Source organism: Bos grunniens, chromosome X, assembly GCF_055505025.1.
Source record: "Bos grunniens cultivar Pamir isolate PY7600 chromosome X, Bosgru_T2T1.0, whole genome shotgun sequence".
NCBI classification, from domain to species: domain Eukaryota; kingdom Metazoa; phylum Chordata; class Mammalia; order Artiodactyla; family Bovidae; genus Bos; species Bos grunniens.
In genome coordinates, this window is record NC_141194.1 from 30,530,532 (window position 1) to 30,546,941 (window position 16,410).

Below are 16,410 nucleotides of genomic sequence, written 5' to 3' on the forward strand. Positions count from 1 at the left end.
TTTAAAATAACATTGGTATCTTAGTCCTATTATAGTTAAGAGAAAAATGGTATGTCTAAGGTTTTCAGGAACTCTAAGGGAATTTTACATGGTTTTTAAGAATAAATAGATTTTTTAATGAGTAATAGAGAATAAGCTAAGAAAATTTCCTCAGCATAATTTCCAATTGTTTTTGAAGAGATTAGAAATCTAAGCACAAAATGCACTTTATTCTCCACGCTTTCATAATAAACATAGTTAGGAAACACTGCCATTTTTTCCTATTGATTCAGAATCTTGCAGTTTCTCATGATAAGTTTCAGTATGAATTTTTGTTGTATAAGTACTATAGATACAAATATAAAATGTATAGGAGATACATGGATGTATTCTTGTTTTGTCTTCAACAATACTTGTCCATGAATTTAAGAAATATTTTATTAAATCCCTATTACAAAATTGAGTCACTGGAACAATCTTTAATTTTGAAAAGAATCTGCTAAAAAAAATCCACTTAAAGTTTTACTCGTTATTTACCATAGCTGATAGGAATATGTGAATCCACATATTTAAAACTCTAGGGTGGCTTTACGGGCATTTACAAGCCAAGATAAATTTTTAAATGAAATATCATAAGTCAAATATGTTAGCAACATATTTTCTAACCATTTAGCTAAGAGTGACCAAAAAAAAAAAAAACAAACGTTACACCGCATTTACATCCACAAGCCATAGGAGATACCTGTTTAGAACAATACCTGGCTTTATCTATGCAAACTACCTCCAAATGATCAAAGTAATTCAACACACATTGTGAAGGAGCAAGTGGGGTCTGAGGAGAATGATACAGCAAGAATGAGGAATTCAAGAAGCTATAAATTGCCACTGTCATCTACTCTATATACAAAGTAGATCAGATCTCGTATCAAAACAGAAGAAAAGAAGGAGAACAACAAGGAGAGGGAGGAGAAGAAACTTTTCTTACTATGATTTGATTTTGGAATTCTTTTTCAACCTGGAATACACTATCACTTTTTTGCCATAATTTTAAAATATTAAAAAACTGAAGTTAGGCCTAAAAATGGATCATATTATTTGAACACTCCAAAGTTTCTTTGTGGTACTAGTAAAGTTCTTATTTCAAGTCAGAAAATTTGACTCTACATAACAAAACTCCAATATAGGTCAGGAAAACTCTATCATGTCCCCAAAGTATTTAAATATCAGGAGCCTTCCTGAACTATAGAATATGATTCACACCAAGATTTCAAGTACATAAAACAACCTGAAACTTCTGTTTTTGCTGTTTATGCATATGAAATTTTATAGCAATAATTTTTGTTTCTAGGAAAAACAATTGTCTGAAAATTGTGTGATCATTAACCATGACCAAGTTAGCCATCTCATTTTTATTTTCACAGATTATGTTAGGAGGAAACCCACAAAAGGCCAGATTAACATTTCAAAATGTATTGGAAAGTAATGAAGGGAAACTGATTCAGTTAGCAACGCTAAATAAAACAGACAATTCATACAGATGCTTTTCCTGTAAAATATTAAATAAACACTCAAAAATGGCAACTTTTTCAAATTTAATAAACCAACCCCTAATTCCTTTTCTCTGAGCAAAGTTTCTTCTTATCAAAGCTCCAGCGTTCATGCGCAAATTCTTCCTGGTCAAAACCACATACTATTTAGAAGACTGGGGTGTTAAATGAAATAAGAAATGATTTTTTGCTTCTCCCTCTTTCTTCTTCTAGCCCAAAAGCCTAAATATATAAGGCCACATAAACCACTACTTTTGTCCACAGCATATCAACTACAAGGACAAATGCTGAGGATTCTTTGGTTCAATTCACAAGTTATAAAAGTAGAAGCACTTGACTTACCTGCCATTGTTTCATCAGCTCTCTTACTCCCTTGGAGTCTTCTAGAAGCCTTTCCTTATGGGTGGCATCCTGCAGGACGTTGGCCGTTGTTTCAGCTTCTGTAAGCCAGGCAAGAAACTTCTCCAAGTCCAGGGGGAACTGTTGCAGTAATCTATGAGTTTCTTCCAGAGCAGTCTCTCGCTCACTCACTCTGCAAAGGAACAAATGTCCAGATGCAATTATCCTCAAATATCAGAATGGTGCAGCCAGTGAATCCCACAAAAAGAGCAAAATCAAAGGGACTAAATCATAACATTGCAACAAATGTGAGTTGCTGCTAAAACTCCACTTGAAAACATCAACCACTAGAATAGCATGTGTGTGTGTGTGTGTGTGTGTATGTATTTGGACTTATAGACTTTTGAAAGTTCATTTTCCAAAAAATTCTTTGTTTTAAAAAACATTTTGGCTGGTCAATTTTGAAAGGTTATTTTAATATGTGGCAAAAGTTGAAACTAATCTCTATAGGTAAAACCCTAAAATCTACCATGCTTATCTTTAATGTTACCTGAGGCAGGGAACCATGATTAAATAGGCCAGGAGAAATGCAAACCTACAATGGAAAGTTGAACACTGGAGGAAGAAGGAGAAGGGGACTGGAGAACAAAAGGGAACAAAAAGATTAAGAAGTAGAAAAACTACATATTTCATAGCAAACATTGTGCAACATGTAATCTGCATAACATCAGTGTGTTCTAATAGTTCTAACTATTGTATTAGCTTCCTTTTGCATTACCTGATGGTCATACAACTAAGAATATTTTCCAAAAGAAACATTTTATGGGTAATGGAAAAAGTAGAGCTTAAAATCCAGACACATTGGGTTCAAATCGCAGTGTCCTCCGCCGAGTGTGATACAAGTTACTTAACCTCTCTGATTTCTCATCTGCAATGCATATTGTTGTATTGATGAGACTGAAAATACAACAGTGTGTGTGAAGCTGAGTGCCTCACACATTATGAGTCACAAATTATAGTTGCTCAAAAATGTGGATTCCCTATGCCCACATTCCATTCTCATTGCTCTAATCTTATAGAAGGAATGAATCAAATTCCCTAGTGACACAAAAATCCACAAAAGAGCTATTCATATTTTCTGACAATATATATAATGCATGTATTGTGGATACACATACGTATGCCCTCAGCAAACATCTACATAATAGTAACTTGGGAAGGAAAATTGCCCGAGGCAATAACAGCCCCATCTAAAAAGATTCAGGTAAATTTTTTCTGCAATAAGGAAATTAGTACTCTATTTAAATGTCGTATTTGCCTTCTATTACTACACAAACGCTTTCTGGGATTCAACATAAGCTAAAAATGGATTTAAAAAAAAAACTGAACACTTGAATATGATACACACTGCTTGTTAAGATGTGATTGTCAATAATTATGCAAAACTGCAATTTATTTCAGCAGCAACTTTATCATGGGATGTGCAAACCAGGCAATAAACAACTCCTGCCGAGCCAGCGGCAGCAAAGCCCCCGGAAGAGCTGTTTATTCATCATGGGTGAGGTTTTTGCTGAGCATACAGTCTTCCACAGTGTAGTTTTGGTGCTCATACTGGATAAAAATCTTCTGTCTGCATTAACTGGTGGAGGGGAGAATAGGTTTATGAGGGTGCAGCAACTGGAAAAAAGGAAGCATTGCACTAAGCTATTTATCAACTCCTAAATAAACTTGAATACTGCACAACTGAAAGGTAGCCCGGTGCTCTGATTGGGCAAATCAGTTAAACCTCATGAAGTTCGATGGCTAGCCTGAACTGCTAGTTCCTTGCTTAGTTTTCAGGCAAACTATCAACGCAGGGAGAAAGAGCAAAGTATCTTTTATTATTTATTTAGGATGATTTAAAAATTCAGAACCGTTGTGACAAAACTGAGAAACGTAATGTTATAATCTGGTGCGAAACATACAACATACAGGTTGAAGCCTGTGTAATTGCTAACATTTGACCATTTCTGACCAACAAATGGGGCAATTTCAGCCAGTGCTAGCTAATATTTTAGGTTGGCTTGTACTCTAGAAATCACTAAGATTTACTCCACCTCCAGCTCCAAATTTGGCATAGAAATAAGCTGTCACATTGCAGGAGACAAACGCAGGGTTAGACACTGATGTATTTTCTAACATATTCCAAAGTCGCACAAAATAAAAGGGGCAATGTGAAACTCCCTCATGGCAGAGAATTAGATACTGTGCATTTTATTATCAGCTTCATCATCATGATGAGCTGTGCTTGATGCATCCCAGCTTCTCTAACCTTAAAGAGAAACACCACTTACCCTTGGCTTCCAGAGAAAGTAACTAGTAAATAACTTTCTAAGAGTTATTTGGAAAATGTGATGCACATAAATCAGATGAAAGTGTTCTACTGAGACAATGAGATTTCCAGCCCAATCCTACCACCAAGGTCGCTGCTTTGTAAATTAGGCCCTTAGGGAAGAGCAGTAACTCTTTAAGGACAGTAAGGCACCGTTTTCCTAAACAACACCCTTGTGGCCTGAAATATTGACAACATCGGGTTGAATATTTTCCAATTTGGAAATACGTTAGACAAAATTCAGTGGCAGCAATGGCAGAAAATCTCTTCAATCAGAGGTGAGACTGTTATCTCTGGCTTGTGTGGGAGATTTAAGGCTGCATCCTTTTTCCTGAGATCCATCTATGTACACTGAATTCTTAAATTTTAATTGTGCTACGTCTAGACTAGATGAGTCAAAGTTACCTGTATTCCATATTTGTGCATTCAAAATAGTTCTGAATATATACCATACTTTAAAATTTTCTATAATCGCATGCCTTTAAGTAACTTCTATGATAAAAAATGTAGCAATGAGAATCATAAAGTAATAAAAAAATTACCTAGAACAAAACTAAAGACCTCGAACATAGATTATTATTTTTAATGATAATATCCAGGTTATCAAATTATGGACCCTGGAGAAAATTTGGCATGAACTTTAAAAGTAACAATGACCAAATTATCATAAAATAGTAATAATGCTTTACAAATATAATTTACTGCATCAGTTAAGTACTTTTTTATATGACAAATTTTAATTATCAGCAAGTCCAGGTATAGAATGCACAAAAATAGCTGAGAATTTGATGGTATATGGAATGGGATGCTGACTTCAAAAAGTTTTATTTCTGTTCATAAGGACACCATTCTCCATAGGTAAATATAGGCAGTGTGGTACAGTGGTTCTCAAAGAATGTTCCATAGCCCAACAGTATCAATGCCATCTGAGAACTTATTAGAAATGTCAATTCTCAAGCCCCACCCTAGACCTGCTGTATCAGAAATTCTGTGTGGAGTCCAGCGAGCTGTATTTTAATAAGTCTTCCAGGCAATTCTGATATATGCTCAAGTTTGAGCATCACTGACACTGGAGAGACCAAACTTTGAGAACTACTGGTGTAGTGGAAGCTGTGCTGGGATGTCCAGACCCCTCTTTCAGGACTGAAGTATGTTTTGCTTGCATAACTCACTGAAGCTATGAGCCATGCCATGCAGGGTCACCTGAGACAGACAGGTCATAGTGAAGAGTTCTGACAAAATGTGGTCCAGGGGAGGAGGGAATGGCAGACCATTCCAGTAATTTTGCTGCGAGAACCCCATGAACAGTATGGAAAGACTGAAGGCAAAAGGAGAAGAGGGAAGCAGTGGATGAGATGGTTGGATAGCATCACTGATTCAATGGACATGAACTTGTGAAACGGCTGGGAGACAGTGAGGGACAGGGAGGCCTGGCCTGCTGCAGTCCATGGGGTCACAAAGAGTCCGACGTGACTGAGTGAGTAAGCAGCAATGTGTTTTGCTTTAACTCCTGGGAAAGCTGCTGGATGCAGGCAGGTTGCCCCCAATGACTGGTTAATGTGTGGACTTTTTGTAAAAGTCTATCCCCCTTGCTGCAGCTTTGGACAATTCGGGAGGGGAGGAGGATTGATCGATGTTGAGGTTACAAATGAATTGAAGCCCAGCTTCTCCTTCTGTCCTATCCTGGTTCTTTCCCTTTCTTCTCTCCCAGGTATTCATCCTGAGAGCACTCTACCAAAAAATAAAGAAATCCCTACACATTAATCACTTTCTCAGAATCTGACTTCTGGGGAACTTGACCTGCTGAATTGTCATACTAAATAAAACTTTGAAAAATATACTTGTTAAAAAATGTATGTGGAGAAATATACAACCACTTGCACAGATTGTGGTCACAAAAGGAGACAGGATGAAGGATTCTCATACTCAGCAATTGAGCCTGAAGAGCTACTATACCTTTGGTTGTCCTTTAAGGAGATCTGTAGATAAGGCATTATCACCAGTTAGAAGCAAGAATCTACTGAAAGGACAAAGTGTTGGAGCTATAAAGCTTAGTACAACCCCCCACGTGCACAAATCTGCATAAAGTGGAAAAATCACAGAAGGCATGTCTCAGCATCTCCATTTTCTTTTTAAGAACTGATTATCAATGAGGCAATCAGAGTATACCCTCATCCTTCACACACACACACACACACACACACACACACTTACACACACACCCACACCATGGTATCTCTGAATAAATCTCTAAGACTCCAGATTTTTACCTAAGTTGTAAATCACTAATTTGTTATGGGTCAACCTAATACATAAAAAGCAAAAGAAAAAAGGGAAGCCTATGACTTTCCAAGGTAAGGCTGAAGAGCTTAATTAATGTATGGACAATATTCCATGATTAGATACATGCAGGGAGAAGGCAATGGCACCCCACTCCAGTACTCTTGCCTGGAAAATCCCATGGACGGAGGAGCCTGGTGGGCTGCAGTCCATGGGGTCGCTAAGAGTCAGATATGACTGAGCGACTTCACTTTCCCTTTTCACTTTCATACATTGGAGAAGGAAATGGCAACCCACTCCAGTGTTCTTGCCTGGAGAATCCCAGGGACGGGGGAGCCTGGTGGGCTGCCGTCTATGGGGTCACACAGAGTTGGACACGACTGAAGCGACTTAGCAGCAGCAGCAGCAGGGATGACAGTTCATCACTGCACTGTATTAAATGATTATACACACACAAATACATATACACACACATTATATATAACCAAACAGAAACAAACACATTGAATATTTGGGGGGGAAAAAAGGCTCAATCTGATATTTTTCCCAGATGTTTCTGAAAGTGTAACCAACGGGAAATTCACACTACTTGGTCTTCTGCTAAGTAACATTTTCATCCGTGCCCTGGTATTATCAGGAAGTAACCAAATAAAACACTCTCGATCTTTCCTTCCCGGTTTATTTGCACTTTAACAACTATCATTTCCTATGATAGTTTTAGGGAAAGTATTACAGGATGATGTGGGGTTTTTTTTGTTGTTGTTGTTCTTTTTTGTTTGTTAGATATAGATCAGAGAAAATGAGTACCTTAGCAGCAAGCACTTGGACTTTAGGCCAAATACTGCTCATAGAACCAGAGTTAACCCGAAGTTCAAATTCTCTGTAATCATAACAGATTATACTGGTTTGCTAGCCAATGAATTAATTTTGCTTTTGTTTAAAAAATAAGTCTGCATTGTATTTTCATGGGGCAGCTAGAATTTTATTACCTATGGCTATACAGCAGTTTGTAGGAAGCATTCCTTTTAATCTCCAGCAATTCTATTGGCAATGTGCACTAATGAAAAGCATGAATCTAAGCAAAATCCTTCAATAATGCTTGGACCAGTATCCTACTAGTTCCATCTCTAGCAACAATTCTAAGACTATGGCTTTATGTGTCTTTGGAAAATATCTACTTAGATAGATGACCCAGAAGGGTTCTGGCAACTGAGAGAATGTTTCTCTTTTTTCCTCTGTTACTGAACTCTAAGGTGAGAAAAATATTCTGTCCTTTTAATGTAACTATTGACACAGAGTATGAGATGAAGGCTCTAAGCTAGCACAGAAAATAAATTTAAAATCTGTTATCTACAGAACTCTTCAAAAATTTTAAAAGTATGTTCAGATTTATTCTCTCACCATTTCATAAATTAACCTCCCATTTTTTTCCCTACCTACAGTATGTTTGGTTTCTTCATTTGCTTTCAGTTGGATGTTTCACTCTTTCCCACTGAGTTCAACTTCCATACAGGTTATCTTTAAACCTGAATCTCATTCTTATTTCCACATGCCTACCAACAACTCATGCATTAGGTGATGCATGCACCTCGTCTACATGTATTATGTGCCAGGATTCATGCGTGGTGTTGGTAACACTAAAGTCAGTGAGACATGGACATGGACTTTGACATTGAACACATTCAAGTCTAGTGGAGGAGACCGATATTTAGACATTTATCTATAGTTACAATATGATTCATGACATGAGTTTGGGACATGAGTTTGAGCAAGCTCTGGGAGTTGGTGATGGATAGGGAAGCCTGGTGTGCTGCAGTCCATGGGGTCACAAAGAGTCAGACATGACTGAGTGACTGAACTGAACTGACAATATGATTCAGGTTGTAGTTCATCTGGATTCCCTAACAGTAGCTTGAATATAATATGCATCACACTGTATTCATGAACTTCTGTGTCAATTTCCTTAACAAGTGATAAATCTATCTTTTTTCAACACATTTTTTTTTCCCTTTTCTTATCAAAGGAAGTGGGGATCATTGCTGGGCTTTATCTCAAAATACAGTGATGGATGCTCAACAAAAGTCTGCCTAATTGAATTAATTTTCATAACAATCAGAAACCTTTTAGATATCTCATAGGTTATTGCAAGTTTCATTTTGCTGTTGGGAAGACTGATTCTGAGAGAGCCAAAATGACTTTCCCAAAGTTGAACCCAAGGAAGTGGTGGAATTAGGATTATAGTTCAAGTATTGAATCCTGAAAAAGACAGTTTTCTAACTCTGAAAATGGATATTAGTGTCCACTCCTCTCTGATATACTCACTGCAGTCGTAAAAGAAAGGAAAGTGCTGGAAAGTTTATGCTACTGAATCCTGGCCTTCGTTTTGGAGCAAAAATTCATCTCTTTGTTATTTTACCATAAGAGCCATCACTGCAACACATAGAAACCTACTGAGAGGGAAAGATATTCCCTCACTCCAACTACAGTAGAAAGATCTAGCTGGTCTCTGTTTCAAAACAAACAAAAAAATCCATTTCCAATGCAAATTTGCTGGTTTGCCATTCACCGACAAATGCATCAAAGAGGTTTTTATCCCCTCTCTCCTGAGGTTTGGTACTAAATTACTCAAACTCTTCAGAGTTAATTGGAAACTATGACCTAAATGTTCCCAAAGTATTGCTGATTACTTCTCAGAAAACTCATTCCCATCTTTTTGTCACCCCAGACAACACAGGATGACTTTTTAACATGTGCAGAAGCAACATACTTGCGTGGAAAATAGATTAGTTCTCTAAAGATAAACCATAGTTTTGAAGCTAGCTATTTTCTTCAAAGATACAGACATTCTAGTGAAAAGAAAAATCACCTGGACTTTATATTTGGATGGAAAGAGAATATAGGTATTATTAATCATGTAAGAAATTTTAAAATACACATTCCAACTCTTTTATTTTTTCACTCTATGGGCATTTCAAAAATTGAGATTTGCACAATATATCATTAGGTTAACAAGCATAATTACATACTTTTTTCCAAAAGTATTGGGATATTTCTCAAAAGAAATTAGGAGACAGCAGTAAAAATGTACTTTGTTCTGTTCTTGGCATTATTCACTTCATTTGACTTGTGTTTCAGACATTTATCATTGAGAAAAGCTGATAAAAATATACAAAATATTAAAAACAAGTATTCAAGATACATATATATATATATATATATATATATTTCCTACCTTGGAATATTAACAAAGAGATTAACATTCCTTAGTCTAAGATCTGTATTTTATATATATTTTTTACTGATACAATACCTTAAGGTACTATTTTGGAGAAGTTTAATTATAGCACTGTAAAAGACATTTAGAAAAAATGTACATTGATACTGCCATCCAGAAGAATATAAACTTAGATTAGGGTTGAGTTTACAACTGGATACAATTTCTACTCTTAATAAATTCTCTATGATTTGTATAATATGAATCTTTAAGTCGATGTTGGTCACTTGTAATGTTAATCTCTTTAAAAGATGTATTTTCCTGTTTTGATAAGCTAGATTGAGTAGCTTTCTTCTCTTCTAAAAGGATATATGAAAACTAGGATAGAAACCAATTTAAAAGATCATCTCTTTGAAGTCTCATTAGACTGTAGTCAAACAAATATACATTCACATCCTCAATATCTTAGAGAAAAAGAGAACAGGAGATGTTGTTATATAACATTCACAAGACAGCAAGGCAAGTTGGTTCAGTTTTCTACCATCAAAAGGCAAACATATAGCAGATTCCCTTTAAAAGGAAAGAAGGGGTTAAAAACATATCATCAGCTGATTATATGAACTTACAGTAGAGGTTTCTCAATGGAATTCAGAAATATGAACGATTTTCATAATTCCTGATATGAACTTCAAGTTCTGGTCTCTAAATATTTGTGACTATCATTACCTAGTTCCTCACTCAGCACTCTTTTGTGGTTAATAATGCACTTTTGAGAGCCTTTTATTTTTTTATTTTATTTTTTTTTTGAGAGCCTTTTAAATTCAACATTTATTGCCATAGTATTTTGCACTAAAACAATGCTCTTTAGTTTTCAAGCTTTTCCACATATATCTTTTTTTTGATATGTTAAACAACTTGATGAGGTTAATGGGGCAGGTTGTTATTATCAGCAACATTTTATAGATGAGAAACATGATTTTCTGAGAGGCTGGGCAAGTTACCAAAGTGGCAAAACGTGAAACATCTAATCTAGTCTGCTCTGACTTTACATCTCAAGGTACATTTGCCAATCTCCTTGTGAAGTAAATATAAAGGATATTCAGTTCAGTTCAGTCGCTTAGTTGTGTCCGACTCTTTGTGACCCCATGGACTGTAGCATGCCAGGCTTCCCTGTCCATCACCAACTCCTGGAGACTATTCAAACTTATGTCTATTGAGTCAGTGATGCCATCCAACCATCTCATCCTCTGTTGTCCCCTTCTTCTCCTACCTTCAATCTTTCCCAGCACCAGGGTCTTTTCCAAGGAGTCAGTTCTTCCCATCAGGTGGCCAAAGTATTGGAGTTTCAGCCTCAGCATCAGTCCTTCCCTAGTACTAGTGTCAAAAGCTCCTTGCTTTCTGTGATTATTATAAGAATTCAGATTATGGTGTATATTTGTGTGAAGAACAAAAAAAGATTATTCCTTTGCTTACCATCTTCAGTTGCCATCTAAGAAAACTATTAAAATGAATACTGCACGTTGGATTTGAAGTAGGTTTGAGGATTTTAACATTTTAAAAGAGGGGATTGTAGGCAGTAATATTTTTATTCTTGTGAAATAAAAAAGCATTTAATACATACAGTTGTGACCTTCTCATAATGGTAACTTAGTAAATGTTTGCTAATTATACAGAAATTATCCAGAAATCTGTATCTTTGAGAAATGTTTTACACTAGAAATATCTAACAAGAACACCAAACACTTCACACGTTCTTTCCTAGAAATTTTATGGTAAAATAAATATATTTTAATAAGACCGGTTGAGAAATGAATTAATCTCTCAAAGTGACTCTGTCTTGGTAGATTCTAAAAGAACTGCCCTTGCTCTTTTCATTTTGAATCCTTTTAATGACTCAGATATGCTTTATAAGACTTGTAGGATTACAAATAACTTGAGCTAATTAAAATGGATGATCAAAATAAAGATTTAAAGTTTCCTACTTTCCCACTATTAATTATTATGGGGAGAAACTACATTTAAAAGAACTAAATAATTTAGAATATATTGATGGCCTTCTATAAGATCAATTCAAATTTATGAAGAATAGTAAAACATTAATGATTTATTTTTTCAATTAAAACTATAACACTAAAGGAATCACTCTGAGAGCTGCACATGCTTTTAAGAATCCTCTTATTTATGATTATATCGCTTACCAAATGTCTTTATATCTTTATCATCATCATCCATCAATATCAACTTTTTGTTAATCCCTTGACACAAGGCTTCGTCCCACAGTTCCTAGTATTTAACAGACACTCAATAAACCAAATTAAAGTCAATGAGCCTACTATGAACCAGGCATAGCTTCTAAAAGTGAGAATGTCTCAATTACTTGTTTTCAAAATACTTATAAATAGTAATTATTTCTTGATGTGAATTTATTGAATAATAGTTTATATTTGCATAGAATTTTAAAATTTATACATTACTTTCACCTATACTATTTCAGTTGAACCTCAGAATAACTTGTGGATATCTCTTGTTATAGTAGAATTGATTGTATAACAGACTATCACTCAGTTATAACTAATATGTTTAAAAATAAGAATAAGCAATCCTGTGACCAAAATTATGTTTCCCTTTGTAGAAGCATGGATATTAAATCCTTGGAGCTTATACCTTTAATCAATTTTTTAATTAGCAGTGAAAGTGAAACGGTAGGCTATTTCACTGGGCGACATGTCACATTGGATTGTCAATGACTGAATTTCTGCTACTCTTACATGAAAACAATTTATTTTTTGAAAAAAAAAATGTACTCCTGCAAGGAATGTTAATCCAATATATTTTTAAGTGCATTGCAAAAACAGAGGGCAAAGCAAACAATAACTTCTGTCAAAATAAATCCATTGCTTTGGCAAATTTTCTAATACCCTATAAGTTTGAGCCTGATCTAGAGATAACATGTACTGAAAGGGACTAAAAAGTCATCCTGTCCAAGCACCCACTTGGCTCTGTCAGCAAACATACTCCTCCCTTCCCTGTTTTGCATTATTCATAGATTTGAATGGATGCCCTCTCTGTAGCTCCATTCAGGTTCTAACAAAAACATCCAGCATGGGAATTCCCTGGCTGTCCAGTGCTTAGGATTCCATGCTTTCACTGCTTTGGGCCTGGGTTCAATCCCTGGTTGAGGAACTAAGATCCTGCAAACTGTATGGCGTGGCCAACTAATTACTCAATCAAAGGAAGTGTTCATCTACGTTTAAAAAAACATTTGTCAGGGATGAGAATAGAACAGTACAGCACAGCACCAGAGACCTTCCCTTGCTGCTTAACAGTAATCATTTTTTTTTTTCCTTTTCTTTTTTTAAAATCTTAATTCCAGACCAGGGATCAAACCCAGGCCCCCAGAAGTGAAAGTGCCAAGTCCTAACCACTGGACCACCAGAGAACTCTGGATAATGACCCATTAATGTACATTCTTTGTGTAAAAGCATGAAATGGTTGCTAAACCATCCAATTTGCCTTGCATCTAACCAGTATTTCTCCAATTTAGTCATAGGAATATAATGAGAGAACCTGTCAAATGCCCTGATGAAATTCAAATAGATGACTGCATTTTGCTTACCCATTGAAGAAAATTCTTCAATGCAAAAAAATGTTTTGCCTCAAACATATAGGTAATATAGTTTTTTTTTTAACTGATTGTGTATGTATGTTTTACTAAATTATCTGATTAGTCTCTTCAAGAAATGGGTTCATATTTCTCTCACAGCCTCCATCTAAGAAGCATTCATCATGGTAGCTACAGTAATATCTTCTGTGATTTTAACACAGAATTCAACTGCATTAGTCAACATCTACTTAGAAGGTAATTAACATAGCTCCGAGAGGAATGTCATCATCACCCCTTTGTAGAGACCAGGGCATTTACTAAAGATGGTGGAAATAGATTTTAACTGCAATGATAGTCACAGAATATTTAAAGGCTTTTCTAACTGCAATGATAGTCACGGAATATTTAAAGACTTTTCTAGACAATCCAGTTCAGTTCAGTTCAGTCACTCAGTCGTGTCTGACTCTTTGCGACCCCATGAATCGCAGCACGCCAGGCCTCCCTGTACATCACCAACTCCTGGAGTTCACTCAGACTCAAGCAGATCTTAAATGTTTGCTGATTTCATTAGTCATACATTGCAACTGGATCACGAAGAAAGAGGTTAGGTTCTCAGAGAATATTGTTATTTCATTAATCAATACATCAGTTCTCATCATGAAAAAATATTTAACCAAATTTTACAGACAACACAACAGAGGCTTTCTGGAAACTGAGGGACAGTTTTGATTAACAGAGTGCTTGAAGAGTGCTACTGGCATTCCATGGGGAGGGGCTACAGATGGTAGACTCCACGAACAAAACACTGTCCCAAGTCCCACAATACTTTTCTATTTCCTTTTGGATGCACCCCACAGCATGTAGGATCTTAGTTCCACCACCAGGGATCAAACCCACACCCCCTGCATTGGAAGTGCAGAGTCTTAATCACTGGACCACCAGGCAAGTTACCCTTTTGAATGTCCGTCTAGACACTCATGTAGGGCAAGACCCTGTGAACACCTGAACCTAAAACTTAACTCAATTTTACATACATATGCGAGAAGGCGATGGCACCCCACTCCAGTACTCTTGCCTGGCAAATCCAATGGATGGAGGAGCCTGGTAGGCTGCAGTCCATGGGGTCGCTAAGAGTTGGACACGACTGAACGACTTCACTTTCACTTTTCACTTTCATGCACTGGAGAAGGAAATGGCAGCCCACTCTAGTGTTCTTGCCTGGAGAATCCCAGGGATGGCAGAGCCTGGTGGGCTGCCGTCCATGGGGTCACACAGAGTCGGACACGACTGAAGTGACTTAGCAGCAGCAGCAGCAGCAACATATACATATAAAGTACTTTTGTCAAGATTGTAATAGACACTGGAATTTTCAGAAAAGGAACTGAGTGACAGTGAAAGTCACTCAGTCATGTCCAACTCTTTGTGACCCTACGGACTATACAATCCATGGAATTCTCCAGGCCAGAATACTGGAGTGTGTAGCCGTTCTCTTCTACAGGGGATCTTCCCAACCCAGGGATCAAACCCAGGTCTCCCACATTGCAGGTGGATTCTTTACCAGCTGAGCCACCAGGGAAGCCCAAGAATACTGGAGTGGGTAGCCTATCCCTTCTCCAGAGGATCTTCCCAACCCAGGAATCGAACTGGGGTTGCCTGCATTGCAGGCAAATTCTTTAGCAGCTGAGCTACTAGGGAAGCCCAACTGTTATGAAAGCCCAAGGAAAATTTTACCTAGTGCTGTTACAGATTTTGTTAGAAGTTGTTTAGCATTTTGGAAAATTACACTATGGATGGCCAATGCCACTCACAGTATTTGAGTCCATATACAACACACCAGTGTCACTCCATAATGGTTGATATTGCATTCACAGTGTAGTCAACTAGAACCTTCGCTTGTGCTCTAGCGTGATCCTGACTGAATTGCTCCATACTGAAATACACATTATTTTATTATAAATGGCTCATATTTCTCTTAAAAATTAAAAAGTTAAAACATCATTTTTTAAAGTATCTACAGGTAGGATATATTATCTATAAATTTTAGTTTATGACTATAAAGAAGGTGTTACAAAGTATTTGTTATAAGAAAGGAAGGGGTTGGCATTGGACCTGAGAAGGTTGAAAACCACGGATACGGAGCTACTGGGAAATTTCAAGATGAGAATATTATACTGAAAATAAATAGAATTTTTAAGGGACAGAATGAGAATATTTGCCCTCTGTGTATCCAATCCCTGATCCTAACAGCTCCACAGAGAACAGAATTATATTTTTAAAATTGCTTGCTTTTACAGGCAGCTGTGACTACCAGTGAACCAGAGGTCTACTTCATATACGGACCTGAATTAAAAACAGCCAGGCCTTCAGTTAGTTCAGAGCCCAGGTTCTTGATTACATTTGACACAATAATCATCATCATATCTTAAGACTCAAATCAGCCTGACAGTGCTCAACTCAGGGCTGCTTCTCCCAATTAGCTGAAAATTGCAGCCCAGCTCATCTTGTAGGGGAGAAGTTTACATTTACAATTTTGCTGTGTTGAAAAAGCAATGAACATGACAGAAAGAACAAATCAACTTTCTAACTTGTACAATAGCTATTTTAAGTTCACTAACTCTGGAAAACCTGTTTTCACAGGAATGAAAAAGTATAGACATTTTGTTATTATTTTTTTAAAAAGCTACACAAAGTTTAACAGAGTCAGAGTTTGAACTACAAATGGGGGCATAAAAACACATTGTTAATATTTTTAAAAAATTATGTCTCTCACCCCAAATTATTTTCCAAATGAGCTTTCAAAAGGGACAATCTTTTATGTAAAAGATATATTAAAATAATTTGCAATTAGTAGATAGGTACCTATCATTTGAAAATGAAAAGTTCCAGATATCAAAGTCCTAAGGAATGAATTTACAATAAGATGCTAACTAGAGAACACTGTTAGTGTGACATGAGTATTATTCTATGTATCTGGCTCAAAATCATTTCTCTATTTCTAGGATAAAATAATTGAGGAGGCTTTTGTGTGTTTTATTTTCCTAATTATGATACCTTTTGATGTGGATCAAGGCAGTTT

General features: G+C 36.4%; 1 protein-coding gene across 20 annotated transcripts in view; it reads right to left on the minus strand.

Moving 5' to 3' along the window:
* The window catches only part of DMD (dystrophin), a 2,667,987-nt gene that overhangs the window by 537,759 nt on the left and 2,113,818 nt on the right, over positions 1-16,410 (minus strand). For all 20 annotated transcript variants that reach the window (XM_086387503.1, XM_086387509.1, XM_086387510.1 and 17 more), the window contains one exon: positions 1,869-2,058. In XM_086387503.1, coding sequence (XP_086243629.1) covers positions 1,869-2,058 — 190 coding nt within the window. The remainder of the gene's footprint in view (positions 1-1,868; positions 2,059-16,410) is intronic.